Source organism: Gobio gobio (genome assembly GCF_949357685.1).
Source record: "Gobio gobio genome assembly, chromosome: 7".
NCBI classification, from domain to species: Eukaryota; Metazoa; Chordata; class Actinopteri; order Cypriniformes; family Gobionidae; genus Gobio; species Gobio gobio.
The window spans coordinates 37896076-37908658 of NC_137103.1; the positions used below are offsets into that span (position 1 = coordinate 37896076).

A 12583-nucleotide genomic window follows, 5' to 3' on the forward strand; every position below is an offset into this window, starting at 1 on the left:
ACATTTATCCTTTTCTGTTGTTGTTTTTCTGCCTTTTTCGTAGATTCTATCCTTCTAAGTAAGATTTTGAGAATCATCTAACAGTGGCACTCTGCTAAATGGTAGTGAGCCAACCAGACATACTCAAAACAGATGGCACCCTGTGATTGGCAGAATGGCATTGGGGAACATTAATGATGCACTGCAGCCGGCCAATGGCGGCACGGCGTAAGGGCTCACCATGCCCCCTTTGCTCACTCTGTCACTAGCTGGCTCAGAACAGACAGCTCCTGAACAGGTGGCAGTCTGGGGAAGGGGCATATTTTGTTGATGTGAGGGAACGACCCCCTGCCAGTCTTTTCTGGGATGGGCGTCACAAACATGGACCTTGAGCCTCAGCTTTAGGGTGTTGATCCAACAGGCCGTCTCCTCCAGAGCAGCAGAGGGACAGTACACACACACACACACACACTGGTGATTCTTCCTTCTGCAGCACTGTTGGCTCAATAAGAAAACGCAGTCACCAAGCTGGTTTGGTTTATTTACATTGAAGCGCATGCTTAGCTGTCATTGGTTAACCTGACGCCTCGTTCACTCCCAGCTGCATCATCAGATTGTGTCGTACCTTGCAGTATTTGGCTACGGCAATGTGTAAAAGATGCAAAAAGTAACACCTGTGCTGTTGCAAGACCGTGTTAACATATGACTGACATTATGCTGCAATATGTAACATTGTGTGCTAAATTATGTGGGAACTCAATGGATAACACATGGCAGAGGGGTTAACTGGGGAAAGACCCACAGATGGAGCTAATGGTTTTCTCATGTATTAAATTCAATGGCTGTCAGCTAGATACCTTTCCGTATTTGTTTTTAAGAGACGAGCTAAAGCAGTACGTACCGGTAATTTCTCAAATGAAGTCTCATCACCTAGAGGTTTGATCTGGGAAAATGTCCTTATTATGGCACAGTGCTGGACAGATGTTATTTTTGAGAATAAGGTTTCAGCCGTCATGACCGTAATCCGTTTTAGCTTCTTAGCCGATGGTGCAAAGTAGGGTGGAAAAGGAAATGTGTATTTGAAAATGGCACCTACACTATCAATGAAGCAACCTTTCGGTTTTTACAAAGGCCCTACATAAAAAAAAATAATACTATTTATAATTATTAGTTATTATTATTGTATTGTATTATATTGATGCTGTTGTTATTTTTTATTTATTTTCTTTCTAAAAACCCATTATATTTATTAATATCAATATTAATATTATATAATAATTCAATGAAAAAAAACAACACATTTTTAATTATGGAGATTAAAAAAATTCAATTAAATTGAATTTTAAAACCAACGAGAAATCATTCTAATTGATCAGATGCTCGCAAAGCATGTTTTGAAGAGGTAGATTTAGTAAGTGCATGGATTTCTCACTTCACATTATGGATAATTTCATGGTCATCTGTTTGTAGTCGCCTCCAATTTTTCACCTCAGCGTTGGATCATTAACACACGTAGCTGATGCTGCTGTCCTTGACATCTATATCTATGTTTAGTGTGTATGTATGAAGTGTGTTGAGGTGACTGTGCATGTGTGTGGCTCTCACACAGGCCTGTAATAAAAACAGCAAGTGAAGTCTCACAGAGGCTGCATCAGATTGGAGTGTAACTAAGCGTGCAGTAAAGTTTCAGAGTTCAGCGGGGCACAAGACGAAAATCGGGATGACACCCATAATTCATAGCATCCTCTGTCCCTGCTGTGTCCCTTAAATTCATTCTTGGTCAGGGAGCTGTACTGGAGAAAGAAGAGCAAATACCCACCAATGCCTTTGCTTCTACGGAGCCAAAGCCCTTTAAACGTGGAGAAATAATCCTTGATGGTGTTTTTTTTTTTTTTCTATTTTTACAGAATAGTACTACTTCCTGTAGTGTTATATGCGGGTGGGCTACACTGTTAATAGTGCACTAAAAATAGAAATAAAAAGTACACCTAAATAAAAATGTATATTTATTCTACATGTGGGCTGACATGTCGAAATACTACTCATTCTTATTATTGGACACTGTCAGTTGTGGAATGAGTTGACATGTACATTATGATAGGTTGTTAAAGAAATAGGTATTGTTTTATTCATATTATAAATGTTACTGAAGTATGGGTGTTTAGGATTTCAGTACATTTATTTATTCATTCGGAGACATGGCCATTAAATATGTTATTCTCTTTGGAATATTTATTTACTGTTTATGTTGTTAGTGACTAGTTTTTTGCACTTGGTTCTTTCTAGGAAAACAAGTAATTCACCCCAACCAGATCAAGGCCGTTCAAGAAGAATTTGCCCCCAGTCCCGAGAGAATCAAGTGGGCCACGGAGCTGATCGCTGCATTCGAGGAGCATCAGAAGTTGGGAAAGGTGCACATTCAGTAGTCCCCGTGTTTCCACACAGAGATCTGTATTATTTTCCAGCCTGGTATAGCATCAAGACATCCTCCATGACTCATGCTGCACTGTAGCTTTTGTCTGAGAAAATCAAATGAGGTGTTGAATATTATAGTTCCTAATTTAGTGCATCATTGAGTCCTGCGTTTTCTGCTCGGTAGGGCTGCGCGTGTCTGAGATGTGCTAGTAATGTACAATCTGCCAGTAATTCTTACGCTAAGGATGGCCTGGGGGGTGCATCAGCGACACTCTCCCCGTTCGGCTCTTTGCTCACAAACTGAGATTCCGGGACACAGTTGCTCGATTTATTTTGTTTTCCTGTATTTTTTTTTTCTGTGCCCTCTTCAATCTCCTTGCAGATTTGTTACAGAAAACGTTTGCAAAATGCCCACCTGAGGTTTTACTACCTCTCAACAAGTCATTTTTAGACCCTATCAGCATAACATTAAATTTAGTATCCAGCTTAACTGCAGATTTCGTTTTTTTGGATGCATATGTCATTTAATTATTGAAACTCTTTCTTCTTAAGAGGTTATGACTTGGGTAGGCTGATTGAAATATCCGGCTCAGTCCAGTGGTGCAGTGAATAGGAGTATCTGGCATGCAAATAAAAGACTTCCAGCTCTAATTCCTGCAGCTGTCAAGCATATCTCCATTTTCATTCTCATGCTTCTTAGTATTTTTTAGTACTTCCCAACCAACTTGGGAGCTAACATGAATTGTTACAAGCATTTAAATAAATCCTCCCTTTGAAACATATATATTACATATATTATATATGTGTGCTCTTTCCTCGGATTTCTCTCCAGGGGATTAATGAATAACCATCCTATCCTTCTTTGTAGTGCTATATATACATTGCATTAAAGCTGTGTAGTAGGATATGATCTTCAAGACAATATCTACCTTTATTTTTATTCAACCAGTGTTCTGTTCTCTTCTCTTCTCTTCTCCTCAGGGGGCTTTCACCTTTCATGGCAGTATGATTGACATGCCATCTCTGAAGCAGGCTCAGAACATTGTCACAATGGCTTCGACTGTTCAGGGAAAGTGAGCCAAATCTGGGTTCCTCAGACATCAAACCCTGCACCATGCTGGCCACGCCGCGCACTTCGCGTCAAGAGCTAAAATTATATGTGCGTTGTTTAACCAGTAACAGGGATGATGTGCTATGTGATAAACTTAAATGTTAATCGATTGATTATTTTGTCTTCTGAAATGCTCGCCCCTTGCTCGTCGTCTCGTGTCAGGGTTGACTGTGGTAAAGGTTGTGCGTGCCCAGCGAAAGGGCAAACAAACAGAGCTGCCCTGCCGTTGAGCTTCCATTCAGCCTGAAGGCTCCTCTAGGCCCTGGCACATCAAAGCGCTATTTGCCAAGAAGCCGCCGTGAATTTACTAAAACCAACATCGAGAGAATGAGCCTGTGAGCCCGCTGTAAATTGTAGGCCTTTGTTTCAGGGGACTCAGCAAGCCAGTTTGTTCTTCAAGACAAGGCTTGAATGTGTCTGCAGCCTGGCGTAAGCTCTGTGCGGTGTGCCACACGCTCACTCGCAAACACGTACACAAAGAGCTCCGCAAGGGATCCCTCTATGTAAATATCAGCAGTTTTCCATGGCTTTGTTACCCGGTCAGTGGTTCTCGTCTCTCCATCCAGCTTCGGAGTCACCGTGAACGTGGCCAAGACGTGCCGTCGTTGTCTATTTCACCAGTGTTCCTTACACACACTTTGACAAGAATGCCTCTTTTGAAATAAACCTTCAGGATGTCATTCCCAATGAATGACCATCCTTTTCACCCTTGAGGGCGTTGTTGTTGTTTATGTGTGTTTGTCATGAATACATCCTATAGTACACTATGTTCCCGCTCCTTCCTGCTGGTCTCCCACGAGCTGATGAGATATTTGGCAGAAATGTCTAGGGCGGATTTGTCTGGGATGGGGATGGGGGTGGGGGCGTGGGGGCATGGTTGATGGTTCAGTTGGTCACTATGGTAATAAAGGCCTCTGCATAAAGCACGACTGAATATGGCGTGATCAATAGTGTCTGCAGCAAGCGACTCGGCCTGAGATCCGTGCCAGCCTAGGGACACAAACAGAAATATGGAAGCCGCTGCTGTGAGCGGCCCAAAGGGCCCGACAGTAAGCTGACGGCCTGGCACCCGTCCCACACCTCTCCACACTCCCTCCCACCCCTCCATGCTCTCTGCCTTTTGCACTCATTTATTTTTCATTTTCTTTGGAATTGTCTTTTTGGACTCATATCAGACAAGCCCTTTCGCTCTAAGCACTCTTTAAGCATGTCTGAAGACTCTCAATCAGATCCTAGGATTGATACGCCAATGCGATGAGATTCAACTAGAGTGTTTAGTTAGCTAAACTATATATATAATTATTTATATATATATATATATATATTTCACTAACTTTTGTGTTAGATGTGATTTATTTATATATATATATATATATATATATATATATATATATATATATATATAATATAGTGCTGGGAAATCGAAACACAAAAGTTAGAAAATTGTGTGTGTGTTATATATATATTTATATAGGTAGCTAAATTGTAACATTTTCTTTAAAATTATATATTTTAAATATATATAATGTCTATATACACACATATTTATAAACTTTTATGTTAGATGTGATTAATCTCGATTAATCGATTTGACAGCACTTACGGTCATATCAATTAATCGCAATTAATCACATCTAAATAAGTTCGTAAATATATCATTAATGTGTGTGTGTGTGTGTGTGTGTGTGTGTGTGTGTGTGTGTGTGTGTGTGTGTGTGTGTGTGTGTGTGTGTGTATATATATATTTATGTTAGATGTGATTAATTGCGAATAATCGTGATTAATCGATTTGACATAGATAGATAGATAGATAGATAGATAGATAGATAGATAGATAGATAGATAGATAGATAGATAGATAGATAGATAGATAGATAGATAGATAGATAGATAGATAGATAGATAGATAGATAGATAGATAGATAGATAGATAGAATTTTATTTGAATTGTTTATTTTATTTATTTCAAGAAATATTGTTTTACAGAAGAAACAAATCCATTCTGGTTTGGAGGGTGAGTAAATGACAGAATTTCTATATTTGTGTGAACCATCCCTTTAACACAAAAAACGCAAGAGCTCCTATGACCTCTGAACCTCAGTCACTTAAGCCTCTAGAAAATAAGATGATTGCTAATTGATATGACATTAATTTGATATGAAACTAGACTAGGTTTTTTTGTTTTGTTTTGGCTGACCCCTACTTTTTGCGCATTTATTTTAGTTTATGATTGCAATAGAAGTAGGCCTATGTGTTTTTTTGTAAAGTGAAATTACGTTTAGCAGTTAATCCTCTGATCAGTGCACTAAAGGCACCATTAATTTTATTAATTTGCTTGAAACTGATCTGTGTGGACAAAGATTTTAAAGGATTTGCAGACTAGGTCAGCGAAATGCTACTTCCTCCCACTTCTTTGTCATTTTTCATGACATTTCTATTATGCCTGTAAGTTGACATAATCTTTTCAGCTCACAAGGCGGAATTATTTAAATACATTTACTAGTATTCCCAAAGAGAGTACAATACAATTAACACGAATAGGACCTTACCTAATCTTGACAGCACTCAATTAGGCTTGAAACACAGTCCTGATGGTTATGTGCTGAGATTGCTCTCATAAATTATCTGATATCAACCCAGCAGAGAAAATGCATGTATGCAAAGTGCTTTCAGAGGAAAATTAAAAGGAAACGTTTTACATATTTTTCATTAATCTCAATGGGACCCGTGTGGCAGGGAGGATTTTGCTCGCCTAATTTCTCGCCAAGGGATCTCCCAATAATGACTTCATTCTTTTACTAGACAATATATGACAAACTCATTTCAACAAAGATAATTCCCCTGCAATAAAACGAATCGTTTACAACAAGAGCAAGCAGGAACAATTTTGGAAATAATGTGTAATTGAAATGAAATTGAATTTATTGGCAGTGGGGGTATAATGAGTGAAATTGAACTCTAGTAATGTTGTAAAATGTCTGGCGCTTTTTTGCACGTAGGTTAATGTGACTTTTGAATTTGCTTGAATAACATCACCAGAGAATAGCTTCAAATATACCACTGTGGATGCGACACAAATGCCTAGCTTTCGGTGACATTTGAGAGAGAGAGAGAAAAAACATTCAATCATGTTTGAGAAAGTATTAGCACAACACTAAAACACTAATTGTTATTGCATTTGGGGATATTAACTGACTGAATACTTCGCTTTATTACATTAGGGATGATTATAATAGGCTAGTATAGGTTAATAATGTGCGTGAGTGAGGATTTTACCTACAGACTCCCACCTTTTTATTGTGTTGTTCTCGTCTGCATTATATCAATTAAAAAAAATGCTTTATAACATTTCAAATATCTGTGCAAACTTTATTTTATTCTTTGGTAAATAGAAACCATTCGAGACCCACTTTTATTTAAAAAAAATTGATATTTCTGATTTATTTCCCCCTCAACTATTATTTATTTTAGGTGCAATGCAACGAATTAAAATATAGTCTGTTATTTAACTAAATTATTGTAGTTTTAACTTGTGTATATGAACCAGACACAATCAGAACTCTTGCTTTTTACCTTGATGTCATAAAAATCCAGCGTGAGTTTGTTTATTATGCATTCGAATGAAAGAGTAATTTTCAGTAATGTTCCATATTTGCGATGCATTAACGATGGTCCTTGTAAAGCTTTAATTCACGCGTGGTATTATAAGCTTAACGTTTTGCCAGAATACCGAATGTGTGCTCGAGTGAAGGATAGTTCTCCGTGAATAAGCGCAGACTTTGAGCTGACTCTTTATTTGAAATGGAGACAGATCAAAGGACAAACCCCAGTAAACCTCCTCCGGTCTTTGTCTGCGGTTGCTATGGCTTCAAGTCGAGGGGCCACGTAAATCAGACTCGTTACAGTGCGACAAAAAGTCTTCAAAACTTTTTTTGTTTTTAGCTGACTTGACCCCATGTATCTTTATTCAAGCAAGTTCACCCTAAGAAAAGAAATACAATGTCAAAAAGTGTTGATTTGTGCATTATTGTGTCTGTTGGTTTTATTAATTTATTTTAATCAAATGCACAACATTTGTTCACGTTTTTGTTATGGTGGTGGAATAATAATAACCATTTATAGCTACTAGAAGGGTTTTCCTGCAACCTGCTACTATTTTTAACGGCATAATATTTTCTACTTTAATAACATCTTCATCGTCGGGCCTACAGAGAACTATGAGCAGATGTAATTTCCACCTCACTGTTAGCAGAGTCTTAGGAACAGCCCATGGGTGGATTCCCCAATTACAAGCCCATGGCAGCCCCCCTATAAATCGACTTTTCCTTCTGTTGTGACAAAATGGTGCAATTGTCGCGTAGCCTCCAGGATAATCAGAGTATCATGGTTTTATGTATATTATGGCGGCTGGCTCATTATCACACAACTGCTCGTGAATTAGAGAGAAATTAAAACAATTCTGCTATATCTTTCATGGACGCGATAAAACAGATACGCTTTTGAGTGCTGGTGTGCTTGCTGTGTGACTTGACTGCTTGGCGCAGCTTGTACCATCTCACCCACTGGCTTTCTGATGAAAGAAGAACAGAACTTTAAGAAGTGTGCCGCCGGATGCTGTCAAAATTGGGGGCAGGAAGAGAATGGCTGTTCATAAAGGCGACATTTATTGCTTCTTGGCTGTTAGGACTTTTGCAGTTGAACCCCCCTAGAACGGTGCAGATGCATCCAGACAGAGCAGTCGAGAGGAATATATGATCTAGTTTGTTGTCCGCTCATATCTGTACTCGCAAGAATATTATAATGAGTAACAGGTGCACTGCGAATGAAAGTCGAGGCACGTTTATCACGGAAATGCGAAGAAGAATGTAAAACGTTGCTTATTTTAAGGTGCCACTCTTGTCCTCAGTGTTTCCCGGGAGGCCCGTGAAGTCTAGGTATTTAATTTAAAGAGGCTTTACGCTCTGGGTATATCTTGGAGTGACCCTATAACCACTTACACAGGCTCACATCTTTTCCAGTTCACTTAATTGTCAGGTATTGAGTCATGGGAGCACGAGCCGCTGTTTATCACCTTCCCTTGACACGGGCTCTCCGTCAGTGATCTTACCGTGTTCACATTCTTAAACAAGCCATTAGAAACAGTTTATTGTTTTATATAAGACGTGGAACTTTTAACATGACATTAAAAACATTACATGTGATACTGCACAGTCACTTTAACTCGTAAAATCAGACATGTAAATGAAACGTGAACAAAGGAACATAATGTCTTGTTGAAAATAGTTTTCAATGATTATAACGAAACTGTTGATCTGGTTTTGATCCCATATCAGAACGTTAACAAAGTTAATTATGCATTATATTAGAAAGACTGTAGACACTAGGGAGGAGGACAATTGGTCCTGTGGGACATATAACATTATTATCTGTGTTTAGTGTCTCTTATGATTTGCACTCCCCAAAATTAATTCATTTGACAGAAAGTCCAAAGCATGAAATAATTCCGTCTATGTGTTTCGTTTTATTTTTTTACTGTTAGATGTTATAATTATTTCTTTTTGAGTACTATTTACCGGTCTAATAGTATTTGAACTGTTTAAAGAAATTGTCAAAAAGCTTAGAAACCTTGTTCGTTATAAAAAAAATGATTTACAGTAATTTTCATATGCTTTTGCTCCTAACTCGTTCAGCGCGTGCCTGTGTTTGCACAGTCAAGCTCTTAATTGTAGTTTATGACATCATCTCTGCTAATCCAATTAAACATGTTTGTCCTATAGACCCAGAACTTTGTGAAGAGTGAATACCGCGGGGTAGCCGACACATTTCTGCAGGCTTTGAATTAGATAAACACATTTAATTGGTTGAACTTGTTTGGAATGGGAATTATTTAATGCTCTTTTAGTAAACATGAATGAAATAATTTTTGAATGACTGATTACAACAACAACAAAAAAATCCATCGCAACAAAAACGTATTAATCTGCCTAAAATGCTTTTGAAAGATGTATTGGAATTGCGGGAATCGAATTTTATAATTATAGCCTTATAGGAAAATCTCGAGCGAGTAGCTAAACTATTTCTATAAAAAAAATCTACTACAAAAATAGTCTAGAACAGGACCAGAAGAACCTTCCAATCCTGCTAGAAATGGTCATTTTGATGAAGGAAGCAGAAGCACCGACATTTATAAGTCATAATTCCTTATAGGAAAAAAAGCATTTCGTAATGATTGTTTCTACATTAACGAAAAAGTTCTCTTTTCAATTAAAAAACGTATATATTTTGATATTTTCGAGAGAGATGTTATTGTGGAAATTAAATTCGATGAGAAAAAAACACTTCTAATAGCCTAAAAAAAGTGTCATTTGAAATACTGAATTGTTCCTTTCAAGACTATTATGAGTGTAACAATATTTTCTGCGCAAAATTTGACATCTCCACAACACTTTTGATTACTTGTGTCACTTGTTTGTTTCACACCGATATCTGTTCACGTCTGATTTGAAGTTAACAACATTATCTTTATTTTATCATTTAGAATATGAAATACACTTTAATTATTAATAATTAATTATTGATTCCGGCGTAGAGAACACTTGGCAGAGTAAAGTGTTAAGGCTCATGAATCATTTTATCTTGCCTGTTTTGCTTTTTTCGTTGCACAGTATGACAACATCACTTTAAATCTCACTTCAAGTTGAATTTCACATTTCAGTTCAACATTACCTATACATGGTTCTGGCTTCCTTTTTATACTAGCTTATTGCCTTATGATATTTGCAGCCTTCAGAAAGTTTTTGAGAAAATTGTTATTTCATCACGCTATAATGAAATGTTTAAAAGTATATGGTTACTAAATAAATTGTTGTCTCCATAACTTCACATAACGGCTGTGTCCACAGAGCACCGTACGCATAATATAAAGTGCTGCCTCTACAGAAGAGACACCACATGGGGGGATAAACTTAATAAAAGCTCACACCTCAGAGCCCTGTAAGCTGAAATGGCAGTTTTATTTGAATATACAGACAGCGAAAACACCATCCAAATTATAACTAGAAGTGGATTTAAACAAACAAAACCTGGCACTAAAAGGTATCTCAAATCCCAAGTGCTGTCATATACTCCCAGCAAAAGGAAGACAGTGACATTTCACAGGGAACGAAACGAAATGTATTTTTATCATGTCTATGTTCAGCAGGCTGTAGTTGAGCGTGAGCTGTCAAATCAGGTTGGTGAAGGCGCGTGTGTTGTTGGCGTGTGGAAGCAGTGATGCTCAGGTAAGGAGCTTCTCTTCTCTGAACCACAGCACAGCTGACTGCTCTAGGAGCCAAAGTAATGAGGGTTCCGCTGGGGGCCGCCTGGTTGGAGAGGTGGCTTAACCCTGCCTGGACGAGGCAGGAGCCCGGGCTCTGCTTTTTCAATCGGAGCCCCTTGCAGAGCACGCGGCCCTGCAACGAACATTTTGACAATGCCGGTGATAAGCACGAGGTGATGAAAGGGAGCTGTCTGCGAGGGCGTTTCTGTTTTGTTGCATGATAATTCTTCGTTAAGAATTGTGGGTTTGAAAACAAGACAAAAGCGCCCATATTTTTCCCAAACGTTTTAGAGCTAAAATTGGCACTTACGCATAAAACGAGTGATTTCAATTGGACAAAAAGGCATGTCTAGAACACTGTAAAACCGAATAAGATGGCAAAACTAAAAAAAAACAATTTGATGTTAAAAAAAACATCAGTTGCCTCAAATTTATTAAGTTAAGAAATGTAAAGTTTAAGTAAGCAGAACTTGAAGATTTTTATTTTGTACATTTTAATTGCCCCGAACTTGAAATATTTAAGTAAGCTAATTCATACATTTAACTTAAAAATATCATGTAATCTCACATTTTTAGTAGCCTTGTGGAAACTTGACTTGCTTTAACTAGCTAATTCAATAAATGCCACCTTGCTAATTGGTTACACAATGCTTATAGCATTAACATAGCATAGCATATAATTTGCTGAATGAGTACAGCAATATAATACATTTAACATATCTGTTCTCAAACTAAGCTCATGCTCCAAAAAAAAAAGAAACTCTTCTAAACTAGCATTAAAAACATTAATCACAACTAAATCTCCCACTGAACATTAATCTTGCACAAAAAAATAATAATAATATAACACTTAATTTTGGCATTAACTGTCCATTTTGATTGTCATGGCAAAGCATGCTGGGTAATAGAAACCCCAGCCCAGTTTCAGTTAAATTTAAGTTTGTCTAAATTAAAGAAAAAAGTTCATAAAACCAAAACAATGAAACAATTCAGATTACTTCAAATGTGTCAGATTTGAGAACTCAAAAGAAAAAGGAAGTTCTAAATACTCATAAAAGTTCATTTGTTTGAATGAATTTGTTTAATTTGAGTTGGCTGTACTCTGTCAAACCAATTAATTATTTTGAGCGTTAGGGTTTACAGTGTATTTTATGCTTCCTCCGAGATATTGTATTTTATTCATGGACTCTTTCAATATCATTCACGCAAATGACTGTACTGTTTAAATAATTTGCTTTTGATTCATGCGAATCTCTCAGACAGGCCAGCCTAAGAATCATGATCATCTTTATAATCAAATGTAATGTTTCCCTCGAGTGCATATTGTCATTTTCAAGGGATTTCTCAAAACCAGACAATTAATACAACTGTAAAGAGAATTCCGCTTGTCACCAAGATGAATTTGCTCGGTTATTTTAGCAAGATATGCTGTCATTTACCATTGAAGATGTCAAGAAAGGGGCAAAGGTGGCCGTCCCCTAAGACATGCGCCTAATTATATAATTTGTCTTGTGAGTGGGACAGACCACTGTAAGGTCTCCACTGGGATCACTTCTTCAGCAGCCTGAGCCTATCATCAGTTTCATCAACCCTCATTTATGTAAGGGCACAGTGAGCGAGTTCATTTATCTCTTTTTCCTACAGGAACTAGACATGGCATGAAGACATTCAGCAGCCTAAGATTCAGCTTTTAACATACATATCTATGAGTGAGTATATTTGAACCACCAAGAGCAGAATAGAGCTATTAACGTTCAAAG

General features: G+C 37.6%; 3 protein-coding genes across 3 annotated transcripts in view; 2 read left to right on the forward strand and 1 right to left on the reverse strand.

Annotated features, from left to right (window-relative positions):
• Window positions 1-4432, forward strand: part of clybl (citrate lyase beta like) — a 71937-nt gene extending 67505 nt beyond the window's left edge. Inside the window, exons 7-8 of the mRNA XM_079822278.1 lie at window positions 2266-2390; window positions 3376-4432. Coding sequence (XP_079678404.1) covers window positions 2266-2390; window positions 3376-3471 — 221 coding nt within the window. The 3' untranslated portion in view covers window positions 3472-4432. The remainder of the gene's footprint in view (window positions 1-2265; window positions 2391-3375) is intronic.
• piga (phosphatidylinositol glycan anchor biosynthesis, class A) overlaps window positions 1-12583 on the reverse strand; it is an 882343-nt gene that overhangs the window by 774161 nt on the left and 95599 nt on the right. The window lies entirely within an intron of this gene.
• LOC307129066 (uncharacterized protein) overlaps window positions 1-12583 on the forward strand; it is a 538951-nt gene that overhangs the window by 489857 nt on the left and 36511 nt on the right. The gene's annotated exons all lie outside the window — the stretch shown is intronic.